General features: G+C 40.1%; 1 protein-coding gene across 1 annotated transcript; it reads right to left on the bottom strand.

Moving 5' to 3' along the window:
- Positions 1-266: 266 nt before the first annotated feature.
- On the bottom strand, positions 267-12824 carry LOC119730319 (versican core protein-like). The gene is made up of 6 exons (XM_038203161.1): positions 12761-12824; positions 12457-12618; positions 11850-11938; positions 6948-7092; positions 6673-6783; positions 267-1153 (listed from the first exon to the last, which is right to left on the bottom strand). Exons 1-6 carry the CDS (start codon positions 12822-12824, stop codon positions 1071-1073), a joined length of 654 nt encoding a protein of 217 aa, XP_038059089.1. The 3' UTR covers positions 267-1070.
- Between the last annotated feature and the right edge of the window lie 6817 nt (positions 12825-19641).

A 19641-nucleotide genomic window follows, 5' to 3' on the forward strand; every position in this document is an offset into this window, starting at 1 on the left:
TTCTTGAAATCGGTTGTGTTTGTTTTTGGCATGCCCTTTTTTGAACACAAATAATTTCAATACCAAAACTTACCAGGAATGAAGTTAAGATTCCAAGCTTTAAAATGATATAAAAAATAATGGGAGAACGTGTTTCCAAAAATGTTGCGGGCAGTTTGGGAGGCGCTGTACATCAGCCGTAACATCAGCACCAGCTTCCATTAAAAAGCCGCCTATCAGCGAACGCGCATGAACTCAATCCGAACACCATGTTTGTAATGTGCAGTTTTATTGTATTGAATTATTCACTGAAGTCATAACCGGCTTGGCAAATATTCAGAACAAATAGCCGCAGCTTTTACAGACGTTGTTAAAAACCCAACACATTTTTGCTATTGTGCATATCCTTTCACACCTCTGCAACGAGCTTTATCATTTAGTTTTTTGGAAATTATATCTGTGTAGTATTAACCGAAAAACCACATCCTCTTGAAACTAAGATATTGTTAACATACCTGCAAACAAATCCGAATGAAAAATCAATTACAGAAGATTATATCGAAAATAAACCCTAAAACTGATTCAACCGAACTGAGAAAAGAAATTACACTGGGTAAATCTTTGGGCTTTCAGGAAATGAATAATGCACATTGCTAAACCCGCGTTTTGTTTATTATTTTGCCGTTAAACAAACAAACTAATGTTTAGGCCCTACATGGACTGAATTTAATCAAAATGAAGCCTGCTGAATCTGTTTGTCTTAAAATCCTGTGATCGCAAGCCGTACCCCAATGCTCTTGAGGTCATTGGCTTGCGCTTGCTGACGTAGCATTTGGGAAAAAAACGTGTTTTCACAGTGACGGTTAAGTCCTAATTTGGCAGTTGCTCTTTTGAGCATCTGCAAATGTTCTGAATTAGTTAATGGGTGATGTACTGTCAAGCTCAATATAAACTTTTCCTTACTTTGCCTTTTACATAAATAGTTAAAGTTGAGACACTGACTTATCCACAAATAAAATACGAAAAAACGAATACCGAGACACTAATAATGTTAATGCGTCATGTTGAATATCAAGGCGGTCTGGTTTTATTTACTGCGGCAGGCATTTGGCCGAGCCAAGGCCGTCAATGCAATGAGAGGAGTTACAGTTGGCCGTATTGCACTCGTCAACATCTAAAGAAAAAAAATCAAAAGATAACATTGAATACGAGGACTTTATGCTCTATGTTTTCTGATAGGTTTTTCGTATGTTTTATCAGGCGTTACTTGAACACACTGGAAAGCCTGCAGAAAACTTGCATGTGGCAGGAGAATAAAACCTAGTGCTTCTTATCGAGTGATCCAACCACCATATGGGATGCTAATACTATTAAAGGTATCATTTACTCACCATGTAACAAAGTTCCAAAAAAATATCTTAAACTCCTTGTATTTTAGTTCAATCTTGTACAATTGCGATTGCAAGTACTGGATTTGTGAATTATTGAAATGATCATCAAGGTACTGAAAAGACTTCATCTCATTCCGCAAAGTAGTAAGGAAAACCAGGCTAAAACCAAAAGTACAACAGATTTCAAAGGCATCGGTCCACCCAGAATCAAACAAAATGCTGCTTCTCTAAGCATGCAGGAAGACCATTAAAACTGTTATGGGCAAGACCTGTCACCTGTCAATTCCGACAGTGGTTCAAGAAGTAGGTGAAACTTCATAAACGGAGGGAAAAGCGTAGGGAGGGATCTTCAAAACCAATAAGAATGGGGGTTACAAAGGTTTGCCTGGAATAACAAGAAGTTGCTTGGGGTTACAACCATTTTCCCTGGTTATAACAATTTGCAGGAGGTTAATTCAACAATTTATTTGGGGTTACAACAATTTACTAGAGGTAACAAGACTTTGCGTGGGATTACAACAATTTGCCTGGGGTTACAACAAGTTGCGATTGGTAACAACAAGTTGCCTTGGATTTAAACAATTAGCATGGGGTTCCGACAATTTGCAGGGCTACAAGTTGCATGGGGTTACAGCATAACCTCGTCTGAGCTTTTTCGAAATCAACCTTATGCACATAAAGACACACTACCACAATGCCACTTACTTACGTGTCAAATTTCATGAAAACGTTGTTTTATCGACAAGTTTGGGTCAGTTTCTCACGAAAAGACTCATAATTGCGAAAGCCAGCGTGTGACTGCTAGGTGCGGATACTCACTGCTTTGCACGGGGCGTTCGCCCCCTGACATGCAAAATAGACTCGTATACTTGACTTTCGCCGAGGCCATGGCTTAGATCGGCGGAGCTGCGAAATCACGAAGCGACTGGAGCAAAGATTAAGTCAACACACACGAGTGGCGAAGCCACGAGGCCTTTTCTAACTTGATTTTGTGGAATCATTCCTATTGTTTATACAAATAAGTAGAGTGTTGAAAGGTTAACCAATCATAACGTGGATTTTGCATAGTTGCTTCCATTTGTGAAAGAAGGGTGAGTAAGGAAAGCGTAAGAGCAACTTACTATAAGTTCGGATGAAAAAAATAGTTTATACACTCAAAATTTAATAATTTCTTGCAATACTTTAATTAGTAATATTAAAGTAAGATTATGAAAGAACAATTACGCGGTCATGATCTCGTGGAAAACTAGACTCGCATGTTTTGTTTTTAAATGTTGTGCAAGCAACCAGGCGCGTCGACGCGTCCGGGTAGTAGCCATGCACGCGTGTCCTAAAAGGCTAACGATTGGTTGGAATTTTAGGGTAGCAATTATCGAGATAATAAAGAAACACACAAGAAATTCTTGACAAGATTGGAAAAGCCTCCTGGCTTCCCCACTCGCGTGTGTGGTCTCCCGCTCCAGTCGCTTCCCCTTTTCGCTGCTTTGTCTGATGCCGACATGCAAGTTAAGCCACGATGGCCTTGGCGAAAGGTACTAGATATGAACTTGCTTTTAAGGGTGTTAGTCTCTTTGCTGATGATTTTTCAAATCATTTACCGATGAGGTCATGCAATCTTCGAGCGCCCTCTGGCGAAAGGTTGAAAATTTTCAAAAATGTTTTTTGAATAGATGTCTGTGGCGAAGTTTGTCGAAGTATATGATGACCTAGACCCACTTAAGACGTGTGGGAAGTTTTAGGCGTATGACGTCATTAGATCGGAAGTTCCGTTGAAAAGACCTTTTCTTTTTCAAAAATTGCTAACAAATCGATCCGTACAGATATAATCTTGAATTGCCCATTAAATGATAGCGTAAACATTTGCCTCAACAGTGCCAAGTTCCCAGCTTGTCAAATTGTTCACACAGTTGACACGGCGTCGGCAAAAAATAGCCTTGCGCGAGTTGCGGCAGAGAGAGTAAAAAATGCCGACTCATCCAAAGCAAGCATAAACCGCAAGTGTGTGCGTGTATACATTGACCAGATTCGGCATCGCCTGCTTCCCATACACCACACACGCACGTGGTCGTGAGGGCGCGGACGAACCAAGCGCCACATTGTCAACTCATGAATATTAATTTCCCTTGTTGAACAACTCACCAATAAGATAGAGGTGCTGCAAGACGTTTTCATTCTTTCATTGGTAGGTTTTAGTAAAATAGAGGCAGTACGATAAGATAGAGGTGCTGCAAGACGTTTTCATTCTTTCATTGGCAGTTTTTAGTACCGCAAATAGTGGCAGTACGTATATGTTCATACAATAACAATCACTTCGCGTTCTTCATAGGGCCGGTGTGGCAGGTAATTCTGTCCCCCCTGGTAAATGTGTCCCCCGGACAGATTTACCTGGTCGTGACCCGGTAAATCTGTCCGGGGGGACACTTTTACCTAGGTAAACCTGTCCTCCACGAGGTAAATTTGTCCCCCTGCACGACGTTAAATGTGTCCCCCTGGTAAATGTGTCCCCGTGCAACGTCACAAGTCTAGCACCCAGACTGTTTATTAGTAAAGTTATTAACTGTTTTTGCGCGGCAAAAAACTCCCGTTTTGATGACGACTTCGGGAGCGAGCGATTTGCATGGTGGGCGTGCGCGCGAGTGTACCGCACCTACGGAGGGCGTGCGCGCTAGCGATAGGTTGAGTATTACTACGCGTGCCTTTTCTGCTTTCTTGCAGAAACATAGATCGGTTGATTAACATCTAAACGTTAATTTCATTTTGATAATCATTGAGGAAGGGTGGAAAAATCTAAAAATGTATACCCTGTAAGCTGAATTTATTTTAATAACATCAATATAACAACTTATGCGTGCAAAACCAGGGGGGACAGAATTACCTGGAGGGGACAGAATTACCTGGAGGGGGACAAAATTAACGGGACAGGGGAGACACTTTTACCTAGGTAATTGTGTCCCCCGGACACTTTTACCGGGGGACAGAATTACCTTCCACACCGGCCTTATGTTCGCTACACTCACATGGTTCCAGAAAGCGAAAAAGTCCTGTGTTCTGTTTCGACAGACATACAGTTCTAGTTTATATTTCTTTTTGACGCCTACATCCCATAGACTTTGTACACGTTTTTTCTCAGCTCCATTGTTGGCATTAATCTTTGTCATACATCCTTGAACGTTACCACAGGTATAGTCCCTATCCGTACCCCCTCACCGGCAAAGGAAGTACAGTTGGGGGTGCGCGGCCACTGCGTGTACATAGAACAAATCCCCTGGTGTACGCGCGTCACACACCAGGAATGGTGCGCGTCAACCAGCGAAAAGTACCGCCCTTGGGACGTCGTTGCTAGGTAAAAGGGCGCCCTCTTTTGGTAGCGCACGGAGCTCATAGCAAAGTTGTGTCCCAAAGAGAGACGTCATCATGACATCATCATGGGTCACGTGACGTCATTTTAAAAGTGCATATTGTAGAGTCCTATATCTACAGAACTGTAAGTCTGATTGGGTTGAAACTTGGTATGTAGGTAGGCCGGGATGTGTTATAGATGAAAATTGAGTTGACGTCATGATCACGTCATCATGGGTCACGTGACGTCATCTTAAATGTGCAAACTTTAATGACTGCCAAGTATTTTTACAATCACGCCATCATGGCACAAGTGACGTCATCGTAAACGTGCATACTTTAAGCCCCTATATCTCATGAACGATAAGTCTGATTGGGTTGAAACATGGAATGGGGTAGGCCGGAATGTGTTACATAAAAATTGAGGTGACGTCATCATGACGTCATCATGTTATTTTATATATATTTTTAACATGTTGATGTCTTTGCCCATATCCTTCGAACGCAATATGCTAAAATCAAAATTCTTTTCGCATTTTAATGTTAGGAAAATGTATAATGCACACATTTTTGCAAAATGTGTGACGTCATGATGACGTCATCAAAAATGCGAATTTTTAAAACACATATAAGGTAATGCCCAGTCGTCATAAAACTTGGTGGATGGGTTGATAATAGTACTAGTACACAATATCTGACTTGACGTCACGATGTCGTCTTCGGTAGCTTTTTTACGATTTTTAAAAAAATTTACAATTTTATTCTGCTTACAAAATGTAGCACTTTTATTCATTCGACTGGCTTCAAACTTGGTACAGACTTAAACCACAATAAAAATTACGAGCACAGACAGCTGTCGTTCCTTTATTGGTATAGATACAAAATCAGAAGCCATGATGATGTCATAATGAGTCCCAGTGCATCATCTTAAAGGTGTACAGTCTTTAAGTCCTAAATCTATATGACAAAGACGATAACAGCGCATAAAATAATTATAATGCATTTAAAACAGCAAAGACATAACCTCATTTAATTGTCTAGTCTTTCTTCTTTTTTGTCGCTTAAACCCCGTAGACTTTGTACACGTTTTTTCTGTAGACCACTTTTGGCATTAATCTTTGTCGTACGTCATTCAAAGTCAGCATTGCCATAGTCCTTATAGCAAAGTTGTGTCCCGAAGAGTGACGTCATGATTACGTCATCATGGGACACGTGACGTCATCATGAACGTGCATATTTTGAAGTCCTATATCTACAGAACTGTTAGTTCGATTGGGTTGAAACTTGGTATGTGGGTAGACCGGGATGTGTAATAGGTGAAAAATAAGGTGACGTCATGATGACGTCATTATGTGATTTTATATGAATATTTGATTTGTTGGACCTTGAAGCCATATCTCACGAACGCAACATGCAAAGCCATAGTCTTTTTGTATTTAGTTTGTTATGTAATAAGTTTATGCACAAAATTTTGAAAAATGTGTGACGTCATCGTGACGTCATCAAAAATGCGATTTCCGAAAACACATATAAGAGAAAGTCCGATCGTCATAAAACTTGGTAGATAGCTAGATAATGGTACTAGTATGCAAAATCTGAAATGACGCCATCATGACGTCATCAGTTGATTTTTTTACGATTATTTTTAATATTTACAATTACATTCCGCTTTTCAAATTGAACACTTCCTTTCATCGGATTGACTGCAAACTTAATACAAACCAGGACCACAATGACAAAATGTGCATTGACAAGTGTTGTAAAGATGACGTCATTACAGGGCATGTGGCGTCATGTGATAACATTTTATTTTAGACATTATTCTAAGCATTTTGAACAACCTTTAACTGCATGAAGCACTCTACAAAGTGACTGCAAAAGGACCAACAACACATAAACATTTGTAAAATGCGAAAAAGCCCTGTGTTCTGTTTTCAAACAGACTAGCTCTTGTTATCATTACCTTTCTGACAGTACTTGCCAGTGTAGCCTTTCTCGCATTTGCAAGTGTAGCTTGAACCACTTGGCACGCAGATTCCTCCATTCAGGCAAATGGCGGCTTCACATGGCAGTTCTGCAGTTTAATCCAAATCATTATTTTATGCTCAGCATTGAGTTATTATTTCCACGTTAATCAAAATCAAACACGTAAGCACAACTAAACTGACGTGTGGAAAAGTGATGAATGCGTAATGTCAACGTTATGTGATTTGAGAAAGAAGTTACGATAAAACTTACGGTTTGCTGGTTTCTTGCATACGCTGCTTTGTGCGTTGCTCGTACAATGCTGAGAAACACTCCATTTGTCAGAGTTTGACTGCATGTTCGAGCACAGCCTGCGACCAGAGGGCAAGTTGGAACTCCCGAAATTCAAGTAATCTGCCTACAAACACAAAGAGACAGTCCCGTCTTTGAGATTTCAATAAAATAGGTCCTTCAATTGGTCTTTCGATGTTAACCTGGCGACTTGTATCATTCAAATTACATGGGAAGATACTTTAAATTCATTCAAGAACACATTTGGGTTCCATTCTAATTTAGTCCAGTGTAATTCGCAATATAGCAATTTGTTTCGTCCAAGTTTCGAGGAATTCGTTATCAAGCGGAGATTGGTGTTGGATTCAGAAAGCAAATTTGTTTGTTTTTGTCAGTCATTTGATATGTGGTCAGATAAGTTTGAAATTCTTCGACTTTCTTTTAAAAATTGAGTACATTTTTAAACCCCAAAACATTATTACGCATCGCTTGTGTAATAACAAAACAAGTGTATTACCCCTCCACAAGGTAAATTTTACTTAATAATGCGTAGCCTGTTAATAAACGCGTTGTTGTTTAGGCCTACTCCGAGTTGGGCAGAAGTTTACGCTGCATGTCGTCACCAACACCACGAAGTAACACTCTCCCACATACCAGTAATACTACCAGTCGGAGAAAACGGCATCTAAAGTTGAACGCCTTCTAAAACAACACTGCGTCAAAACGGCAAAGTATTTTCAGTTGATTTTCTCGTTGTGGACACTTGATGAGTTGAATTTATAAAATCTGCTGTTTTTCACCCGTTTGTGTTTTAAACAAATACAAAGAGAGTATTACTTCTTGAAAACATTTTTGCTCACATCTGAGGAGAGTTCCCGCCATGCATTGCATTGGTAAATGAACTTGAGTGTTTACTTCGTGAAAACAAAAATTGTCACTTTTAAGCAAAAGTTGTTATGGATAATTAGCGTAATTATGAAAGTAAAGCTCTTGAAGCTTTGAAACTTCGTGCAATGGTACGCCTTGATGAATAATGCTTAAAAATGCAAAAAACTGAACATCGAAAAAATATGGTTTAACACGTGGAGTGTTACTTCGCGGTGTCAAGTATGCATCGCATTGTAGGGGCAAGCGGATTGTTCAAGATGGAGGACGAACGAGAGACTTTGACGTCGTGGAGATTGGCAGAACTGGTCCCCATGTTTAAAGGAAAGTTTGAACTTCAAGAGTTTTAGCTCACGACATGTAACCTTCTACCCATCGTAGACTATTTTGGTGTGGTGAACGTGCGATCATCATGTATTCTTAATGCTAATTACCCATGTTTTCATTTTCATTGCTCTTTGAAGAGCAATGACTTAAAAGTCCATACTCTCATATAAATAGAGTCAGTCTGTCAGTACTGTGTATAATGCAACACAGGTACCGAAGGCATCCAACACGTACAGCGAAACCGTTGTGTTGTGGAGTCGCGCTGTAATAATGTGCGTAACCATTTATCAATCAGATTTTCGTGTGCAAAAAAGATCTAAAGGGCAATAAACTGGCCAGTCTTTGTAAATAGAAGGATATATTTGAGTGGTCGGGCACAACCCAACCACTCTTGGGAGTTGTAGCGATATTTTTTTTTCTTTTTTCCCTACTGCACGTTTACGCAGGTTTTCTCCTAAACGGTTTATAGTATGGATTTGTAACTTGAAATATATATCGACCATCAACCTAAGTGGTTATAATGGCGTCATCGGGTGTCAAATTACAAGTGATTTCAGCTGGAAAAGTGACCAATTACTTTCACTTATAAATCTTGAACTCAATAATCAATGATGGTGGTATTCTGTAATCAGACAGACCATTTAACTGCATAACATTTTTTGTCGTGTACGTAAACTCGCTTGACCTTTACTTCCGGGTCTACCAGAAGGTCAAAGTTAGGTGAATTCAAAATGAAGACGTTCGCCTGAAGTCAAAACAAAGCACAATTTCTTCTGAGCGGTTAACGGTATGATCACAAAACCTTGTGCGAACTTGTACCATGTTTCGAAGATGTTGTAAATTTTGTTACGTCATCACGACGTCATCAGATATCGAATAACAAGCGATTTAAGAGCAAATTTTGACAAAATAGTTCGCGTTATATCTTTTGAACTAAATAGAATTTCGTTTTCGTTCTTTTCGTGAGGTTGTAGACTATGCCGTGAGAAACATTTCGTGTTGCCGGACACAAAACCGCTTGACCTTTGTTACCGAAAGTGCAATAGAAACCGAATATAACTCAAAAGCGGAAGCATTTTACTACAGACATATATATTATGAAAGTGTTTTGTGAGGAATGCTAGACACAAAAAACAGTGTGATGACGTCATCATCCGAAAGGGCGCCCCCATGGCACATAAAATAGTGTTTGCTTTCTTTAATTTTAAAACCTTAGGTTCAAATTTTGCCAAATCGCCCCTTGATATTCTTTGATTAACCACAGATAACTTGAGAAGGTTTCAAATTCATGACGACATCAGACCGGAAGTTAATTCTATGAGAATTTGCCAACGATCATATTTTAAATTCAATTCTATCATTTGATCCATGTCGTATATCTTAGCCAAAATAACGATACCATTACAATGTTCACATTTTGCTTCCAAATACTGTGACGTCATCAAACTGGAAGTTCGGTGTTATGAATATATACACTTATATTTTCCAAATGTTCATACGTTATTTAACTTTACAATGAACATCCACTCCGAACTAAATCAGTATTCAATTCCCGTTTTTGACTAATGACGTTATCAAGCCAGAAATGACTTGTATGTGCACTTAGGAATGTATACTGAAATTTTAAACATTTATTTAGTAAAAGTTCACGTCTTTTCTGCGTAAAATGGTTAAACAGTGTGGGATTAAAATTTGACGCAACAGCAGCTCTGTCAAGATTACCCTCATAACGACCATGTTCCCTTCTTACTGTCATAAGGAGTACGATTTTACCCAATATTGCCTATTTTTTTCTGAGAGTGTAAGTACAGTTTTTGAAATAATTTACGGGTTTTTTATTGAATAAAAAAAATGTAATCTATTGTTATGACTCTTAATTTGTTGCACCTCTCAATGTGCAGATGGCCATGGAATCAGGCTGAATGTGCGACTCATTTGCTTGGATAGTCCCTTTAAATAAAGAGCGTGGTCTTGGTTCGTGGCTTTATTTTATTTTTAGGAACATCGAAATCACGCATGAACGTTAACAACTGTAAAGTACCATTATTGTGTTTTAAAGGCATGAAAAGACCTGATGAGTTGCAGGTATTTTAAAGGGTGTGTTTTTGTTATTTCAGTATCAACGAATGCACAAGTTTACTCATGCTTTTCCAAGCGATACAAAGCCATTGCCCTGTTACTCCGCCTTAACGTATTGTAGCGGGAACCTATTTGGGCTCTTGTCCTCCGAGTCAAGCAAAACGCTAGAAAGGGGGACACACGCATATAGATTATGACTCCAAAGTAACTGAAGTCTTATTTATTTCGCCCAGACTCTGCGGTCAACTCGCCGCACCGCTATCAAAACTGCAACTGTTCAGCTTCACAAAATGTATTACATTGTAACATTTTGGCGTCTGGCCAAACCCTTCCCGCGTGTCTGAACGAAAGAAACCTACTTATAGGCAGTTTCCGGAGAGCGCGTTAGTAGCCAGACAAACGAACCAGGGCCTAATTTCACGGCGCTGCTTAACAGTTAGCAGAAAAGTTGTGTTTAGCATAGCAGAAAAATTTGCTAACCTTAAGCACTATTTCACGGCGTGTGTGTTAACGGTCGCGCGTGCATGGAGATTTCTATTGTTACGTCACTAAGTTAAGCAAATTTTTCCTCTGAGGTAAGGCCCCCCCCCCAAAAAAAGTCTCCGGTTTCTGGTATGCGCGCGCGTCGCCGTAGCCATTCGCGTCGACAAAATGAAAAAGGTGTTTTTTTCAATTAAAGATGATGTCTCAAAACCGCCAAACTCACTGGTTTGACTGGAATCCTGCTACTGCACAGTTTTAACGTGTTTTTAGATGAGGTTATGATCGAGAATAAGCTTTATGTGGCCTCTCTGGACTCCCATATATTTGCACTAAGCTTAGTCGGGCACCATTTGCAGTCATCAGCCGACATTTGAAGCAAAAAAGTCAGGTCAAAAAAAAAAAAAAGCCGCGTCGCCGCACCACTCTTTTGGGCAAGCTCCATACCAGAAACGGGAGACCTTTTTTTTTGGCCTAAGCGTGCCTTTTGCTGTGCTTATGCTTACGGTCTCCATGAAATAGACGGAGGCTCTGTTAGCAGAAAATCATGTGCTTAGCAGCACCGTCCAATTGGGCCCAGGTCAGCGCACCTGTGACCCAACGCCGGGCCCAGGTCAGCGCACCTGTGACCCAACGCCGCGCGCCAGCAATGTGCTGCCGAAGCCCTCCGACGGCGGCTATTGGACAAAGCAACAAGTGATATACAAAGTGTCCGTTACAGTATACAGTCTCGCAAGAACTCAATACGAATGACCAAAGCGCGAGAATGAGTTTTAAAAAAACAATGTGGTTTTTCAATTCAACCCCAATCCCAACATGAGATAATTTCCCGAAACTTGGTGAAATTTGAATGCTACATTCCCTGAGTTACACTGCAATCGAAATAAAATCTGTTTGTACCCACTTGAAAGTGAGTCAACAGTTGAGCCCAACCATTTTGGGGGAACGACATTATATTGTCATTCCATTTAATGTACATGATGTGTTGTATTGTGTTGAGTTAACCACAAACGTTAACATTATCTATTCGAGTAGGATTCTGCCGGAAACGTATTGTTGAGATTGCCATGATGTTAATTTACGGGCCTCCAGAGTAGGCCGATCACTGCTTACCGGCGATCGATCCGTCCACTGCAGGACCTTATCACCATTGTGGTCCTCGAATCCGAGCCAGAACCAACCACCGATAGCCCGTATTTTACCTGTACGGAACGATAACAAACAAAGGTTAGGGTTAGGGTTGGGGAACATCGGTACTTGGGAACATAGGTATACACCCCGCCCAGAGTCATTGGTGTGTATTTGCCACCGCCTAAAGATTGCCATTGGGATGTTTTAGCAGTGAAACTGATATAAGATGGCTTCAACCCAAACATTGAACAAACAGTGTAGAGGTGGAAAAGTTATCACTTTTGGATAATTGAGGAATTGCTTTGGACTATTAAAAAGAAAATTTGTCAACACTATCAATATATTTATGAGCTGTAGCGACCGATGTACAATCAAACGAATCCTGCTGCTACCATGTGGCAAATCAATTGGGCAAGTTACAAGAATTTGGAGAGATGTAGAAGTTAGGGTAAATACGAATGTTCAAATGCTCAACATCGTGAACTTAATCAACGAGAGAAATCATTAGAATGCAAAAGAAATAAAGTTAGTATTTTTTTGCGGATAGATCATAAATGGAACAGATCCCAAGATCGCAAAAGGAACATACCATAGATGAATTGATTCTCGGCGTGATTGTGAATGCTGGCCAAATTGCCACCTTTGTTTATGCAGTTCTTCTGATGTCCATCAAAAGTGCGGTCCGTTAGAGTCTTGGTCCAGAACAGGTAACAACTGCCCTGGAAGTGATGCCAGCCGGTGTTGCAGGGATCTGCAAAGAAAATTTAAGCAAATTCAATGAAATAAATAGTATTTAAATGTTAGGTGTAGATAATTGCGGCTTTGCGGTTTTAATTTACCAATTTACCTTTTCATGCATTGGTCGTTATGAGGGTAATCTCATTTTGATTAACGTGGAAATAATAACTCAATGCTGAGCATAAAATAATGATTTGGATTAAACTGCAGAACTGCCATGTGAAGCCGCCATTTGCCTGAATGGAGGAATCTGCGTGCCAAGTGGTTCAAGCTACACTTGCAAATGCGAGAAAGGCTACACTGGCAAGTACTGTCAGAAAGGTAATGATAACTAGAGCTAGTCTGTTTGAAAACAGAACACAGGGCTTTTTCGCATTTTACAAATGTTTATGTGTTGTTGGTCCTTTTGCAGTCACTTTGTAGAGTGCTTCATGCAGTTAAAGGTTGTTCAAAATGCTTAGAATAATGTCTAAAATAAAATGTTATCACATGACGCCACATGCCCTGTAATGACGTCATCTTTACAACACTTGTCAATGCACATTTTGTCATTGTGGTCCTGGTTTGTATTAAGTTTGCAGTCAATCCGATGAAAGGAAGTGTTCAATTTGAAAAGCGGAATGTAATTGTAAATATTAAAAATAATCGTAAAAAAATCAACTGATGACGTCATGATGGCGTCATTTCAGATTTTGCATACTAGTACCATTATCTAGCTATCTACCAAGTTTTATGACGATCGGACTTTCTCTTATATGTGTTTTCGGAAATCGCATTTTTGATGACGTCACGATGACGTCACACATTTTTCAAAATTTTGTGCATAAACTTATTACATAACAAACTAAATACAAAAAGACTATGGCTTTGCATGTTGCGTTCGTGAGATATGGCTTCAAGGTCCAACAAATCAAATATTCATATAAAATCACATAATGACGTCATCATGACGTCACCTTATTTTTCACCTATTACACATCCCGGTCTACCCACATACCAAGTTTCAACCCAATCGAACTAACAGTTCTGTAGATATAGGACTTCAAAATATGCACGTTCATGATGACGTCACGTGTCCCATGATGACGTAATCATGACGTCACTCTTCGGGACACAACTTTGCTATAAGGACTATGGCAATGCTGACTTTGAATGACGTACGACAAAGATTAATGCCAAAAGTGGTCTACAGAAAAAACGTGTACAAAGTCTACGGGGTTTAAGCGACAAAAAAGAAGAAAGACTAGACAATTAAATGAGGTTATGTCTTTGCTGTTTTAAATGCATTATAATTATTTTATGCGCTGTTATCGTCTTTGTCATATAGATTTAGGACTTAAAGACTGTACACCTTTAAGATGATGCACTGGGACTCATTATGACATCATCATGGCTTCTGATTTTGTATCTATACCAATAAAGGAACGACAGCTGTCTGTGCTCGTAATTTTTATTGTGGTTTAAGTCTGTACCAAGTTTGAAGCCAGTCGAATGAATAAAAGTGCTACATTTTGTAAGCAGAATAAAATTGTAAATATTTTTGAAAAATCGTAAAAAAGCTACCGAAGACGACATCGTGACGTCAAGTCAGATATTGTGTACTAGTACTATTATCAACCCATCCACCAAGTTTTATGACGACTGGGCATTACCTTATATGTGTTTTAAAAATTCGCATTTTTGATGACGTCATCATGACGTCACACATTTTGCAAAAATGTGTGCATTATACATTTTCCTAACATTAAAATGCGAAAAGAATTTTGATTTTAGCATATTGCGTTCGAAGGATATGGGCAAAGACATCAACATGTTAAAAATATATATAAAATAACATGATGACGTCATGATGACGTCACCTCAATTTTTATGTAACACATTCCGGCCTACCCCATTCCATGTTTCAACCCAATCAGACTTATCGTTCATGAGATATAGGGGCTTAAAGTATGCACGTTTACGATGACGTCACTTGTGCCATGATGGCGTGATTGTAAAAATACTTGGCAGTCATTAAAGTTTGCACATTTAAGATGACGTCACGTGACCCATGATGACGTGATCATGACGTCAACTCAATTTTCATCTATAACACATCCCGGCCTACCTACATACCAAGTTTCAACCCAATCAGACTTACAGTTCTGTAGATATAGGACTCTACAATATGCACTTTTAAAATGACGTCACGTGACCCATGATGATGTCATGATGACGTCTCTCTTTGGGACACAACTTTGCTATGAGCTCCGTGCGCTACCAAAAGAGGGCGCCCTTTTACCTAGCAACGACGTCCCAAGGGCGGTACTTTTCGCTGGTTGACGCGCACCATTCCTGGTGTGTGACGCGCGTACACCAGGGGATTTGTTCTATGTACACGCAGTGGCCGCGCACCCCCAACTGTACTTCCTTTGCCGGTGAGGGGGTACGGATAGGGACTATACCTGTGGTAACGTTCAAGGATGTATGACAAAGATTAATGCCAACAATGGAGCTGAGAAAAAACGTGTACAAAGTCTATGGGATGTAGGCGTCAAAAAGAAATATAAACTAGAACTGTATGTCTGTCGAAACAGAACACAGGACTTTTTCGCTTTCTGGAACCATGTGAGTGTAGCGAACATAAGGCCGGTGTGGAAGGTAATTCTGTCCCCCGGTAAAAGTGTCCGGGGGACACAATTACCTAGGTAAAAGTGTCTCCCCTGTCCCGTTAATTTTGTCCCCCTCCAGGTAATTCTGTCCCCTCCAGGTAATTCTGTCCCCCCTGGTTTTGCACGCATAAGTTGTTATATTGATGTTATTAAAATAAATTCAGCTTACAGGGTATACATTTTTAGATTTTTCCACCCTTCCTCAATGATTATCAAAATGAAATTAACGTTTAGATGTTAATCAACCGATCTATGTTTCTGCAAGAAAGCAGAAAAGGCACGCGTAGTAATACTCAACCTATCGCTAGCGCGCACGCCCTCCGTAGGTGCGGTACACTCGCGCGCACGCCCACCATGCAAATCGCTCGCTCCCGAAGTCGTCATCAAAACGGGAGTTTTTTGCCGCGCAAAAACAGTTAATAACTTTACTAATAAACAGTCTGGGTGCTAGACTTGTGACGTTGCACGGGGACACATTTACCAGGGGGACACATTTAACGTCGTGCAGGGGGACAAATTTACCTCGTGGAGGACAGGTTTACCTAGGTAAAAGTGTCCCCCCGGACAGATTTACCGGGTCACGACCAGGTAAATCTGTCCGGGGGACACATTTACCAGGGGGGACAGAATTACCTGCCACACCGGCCCTATGAAGAACGCGAAGTGATTGTTATTGTATGAACATATACGTACTGCCACTATTTGCGGTACTAAAAACTGCCAATGAAAGAATGAAAACGTCTTGCAGCACCTCTATCTTATCGTACTGCCTCTATTTTACTAAAACCTACCAATGAAAGAATGAAAACGTCTTGCAGCACCTCTATCTTATTGGTGAGTTGTTCAACAAGGGAAATTAATATTCATGAGTTGACAATGTGGCGCTTGGTTCGTCCGCGCCCTCACGACCACGTGCGTGTGTGGTGTATGGGAAGCAGGCGATGCCGAATCTGGTCAATGTATACACGCACACACTTGCGGTTTATGCTTGCTTTGGATGAGTCGGCATTTTTTACTCTCTCTGCCGCAACTCGCGCAAGGCTATTTTTTGCCGACGCCGTGTCAACTGTGTGAACAATTTGACAAGCTGGGAACTTGGCACTGTTGAGGCAAATGTTTACGCTATCATTTAATGGGCAATTCAAGATTATATCTGTACGGATCGATTTGTTAGCAATTTTTGAAAAAGAAAAGGTCTTTTCAACGGAACTTCCGATCTAATGACGTCATACGCCTAAAACTTCCCACACGTCTTAAGTGGGTCTAGGTCATCATATACTTCGACAAACTTCGCCACAGACATCTATTCAAAAAACATTTTTGAAAATTTTCAACCTTTCGCCAGAGGGCGCTCGAAGATTGCATGACCTCATCGGTAAATGATTTGAAAAATCATCAGCAAAGAGACTAACACCCTTAAAAGCAAGTTCATATCTAGTACCTTTCGCCAAGGCCATCGTGGCTTAACTTGCATGTCGGCATCAGACAAAGCAGCGAAAAGGGGAAGCGACTGGAGCGGGAGACCACACACGCGAGTGGGGAAGCCAGGAGGCTTTTCCAATCTTGTCAAGAATTTCTTGTGTGTTTCTTTATTATCTCGATAATTGCTACCCTAAAATTCCAACCAATCGTTAGCCTTTTAGGACACGCGTGCATGGCTACTACCCGGACGCGTCGACGCGCCTGGTTGCTTGCACAACATTTAAAAACAAAACATGCGAGTCTAGTTTTCCACGAGATCATGACCGCGTAATTGTTCTTTCATAATCTTACTTTAATATTACTAATTAAAGTATTGCAAGAAATTATTAAATTTTGAGTGTATAAACTATTTTTTTCATCCGAACTTATAGTAAGTTGCTCTTACGCTTTCCTTACTCACCCTTCTTTCACAAATGGAAGCAACTATGCAAAATCCACGTTATGATTGGTTAACCTTTCAACACTCTACTTATTTGTATAAACAATAGGAATGATTCCACAAAATCAAGTTAGAAAAGGCCTCGTGGCTTCGCCACTCGTGTGTGTTGACTTAATCTTTGCTCCAGTCGCTTCGTGATTTCGCAGCTCCGCCGATCTAAGCCATGGCCTCGGCGAAAGTCAAGTATACGAGTCTATTTTGCATGTCAGGGGGCGAACGCCCCGTGCAAAGCAGTGAGTATCCGCACCTAGCAGTCACACGCTGGCTTTCGCAATTATGAGTCTTTTCGTGAGAAACTGACCCAAACTTGTCGATAAAACAACGTTTTCATGAAATTTGACACGTAAGTAAGTGGCATTGTGGTAGTGTGTCTTTATGTGCATAAGGTTGATTTCGAAAAAGCTCAGACGAGGTTATGCTGTAACCCCATGCAACTTGTAGCCCTGCAAATTGTCGGAACCCCATGCTAATTGTTTAAATCCAAGGCAACTTGTTGTTACCAATCGCAACTTGTTGTAACCCCAGGCAAATTGTTGTAATCCCACGCAAAGTCTTGTTACCTCTAGTAAATTGTTGTAACCCCAAATAAATTGTTGAATTAACCTCCTGCAAATTGTTATAACCAGGGAAAATGGTTGTAACCCCAAGCAACTTCTTGTTATTCCAGGCAAACCTTTGTAACCCCCATTCTTATTGGTTTTGAAGATCCCTCCCTACGCTTTTCCCTCCGTTTATGAAGTTTCACCTACTTCTTGAACCACTGTCGGAATTGACAGGTGACAGGTCTTGCCCATAACAGTTTTAATGGTCTTCCTGCATGCTTAGAGAAGCAGCATTTTGTTTGATTCTGGGTGGACCGATGCCTTTGAAATCTGTTGTACTTTTGGTTTTAGCCTGGTTTTCCTTACTACTTTGCGGAATGAGATGAAGTCTTTTCAGTACCTTGATGATCATTTCAATAATTCACAAATCCAGTACTTGCAATCGCAATTGTACAAGATTGAACTAAAATACAAGGAGTTTAAGATATTTTTTTGGAACTTTGTTACATGGTGAGTAAATGATACCTTTAATAGTATTAGCATCCCATATGGTGGTTGGATCACTCGATAAGAAGCACTAGGTTTTATTCTCCTGCCACATGCAAGTTTTCTGCAGGCTTTCCAGTGTGTTCAAGTAACGCCTGATAAAACATACGAAAAACCTATCAGAAAACATAGAGCATAAAGTCCTCGTATTCAATGTTATCTTTTGATTTTTTTTCTTTAGATGTTGACGAGTGCAATACGGCCAACTGTAACTCCTCTCATTGCATTGACGGCCTTGGCTCGGCCAAATGCCTGCCGCAGTAAATAAAACCAGACCGCCTTGATATTCAACATGACGCATTAACATTATTAGTGTCTCGGTATTCGTTTTTTCGTATTTTATTTGTGGATAAGTCAGTGTCTCAACTTTAACTATTTATGTAAAAGGCAAAGTAAGGAAAAGTTTATATTGAGCTTGACAGTACATCACCCATTAACTAATTCAGAACATTTGCAGATGCTCAAAAGAGCAACTGCCAAATTAGGACTTAACCGTCACTGTGAAAACACGTTTTTTTCCCAAATGCTACGTCAGCAAGCGCAAGCCAATGACCTCAAGAGCATTGGGGTACGGCTTGCGATCACAGGATTTTAAGACAAACAGATTCAGCAGGCTTCATTTTGATTAAATTCAGTCCATGTAGGGCCTAAACATTAGTTTGTTTGTTTAACGGCAAAATAATAAACAAAACGCGGGTTTAGCAATGTGCATTATTCATTTCCTGAAAGCCCAAAGATTTACCCAGTGTAATTTCTTTTCTCAGTTCGGTTGAATCAGTTTTAGGGTTTATTTTCGATATAATCTTCTGTAATTGATTTTTCATTCGGATTTGTTTGCAGGTATGTTAACAATATCTTAGTTTCAAGAGGATGTGGTTTTTCGGTTAATACTACACAGATATAATTTCCAAAAAACTAAATGATAAAGCTCGTTGCAGAGGTGTGAAAGGATATGCACAATAGCAAAAATGTGTTGGGTTTTTAACAACGTCTGTAAAAACTGCGGCTATTTGTTCTGAATATTTGCCAAGCCGGTTATGACTTCAGTGAATAATTCAATACAATAAAACTGCACATTACAAACATGGTGTTCGGATTGAGTTCATGCGCGTTCGCTGATAGGCGGCTTTTTAATGGAAGCTGGTGCTGATGTTACGGCTGATGTACAGCGCCTCCCAAACTGCCCGCAACATTTTTGGAAACACGTTCTCCCATTATTTTTTATATCATTTTAAAGCTTGGAATCTTAACTTCATTCCTGGTAAGTTTTGGTATTGAAATTATTTGTGTTCAAAAAAGGGCATGCCAAAAACAAACACAACCGATTTCAAGAAAATCAATCATTAGCATTTTTTGCTTCATTACGTTCATGATGT

Source organism: Patiria miniata, unplaced genomic scaffold (assembly GCF_015706575.1).
Source record: "Patiria miniata isolate m_02_andy unplaced genomic scaffold, ASM1570657v1 HiC_scaffold_1, whole genome shotgun sequence".
Lineage (NCBI taxonomy): Eukaryota > Metazoa > Echinodermata > Asteroidea > Valvatida > Asterinidae > Patiria > Patiria miniata.

Bases quoted from the DNA above. Each gene is read 5' to 3' on its own strand.
- LOC119730319 (XM_038203161.1), bottom strand. From the start codon at position 12,824: ATGGCAGTTCTGCAGTTTAATCCAAATCATTATTTTATGCTCAGCATT. The intron at 11,939-12,456 runs GTATGTTCCTTT...CGTTCCGTACAG, and splicing joins CGAGAATCAATTCATCTATG to GTAAAATACGGGCTATCGGT. The intron at 1,154-6,672 runs GTAATGATAACA...TTTTTTCTTTAG, and splicing joins TGGCAAGTACTGTCAGAAAG to ATGTTGACGAGTGCAATACG.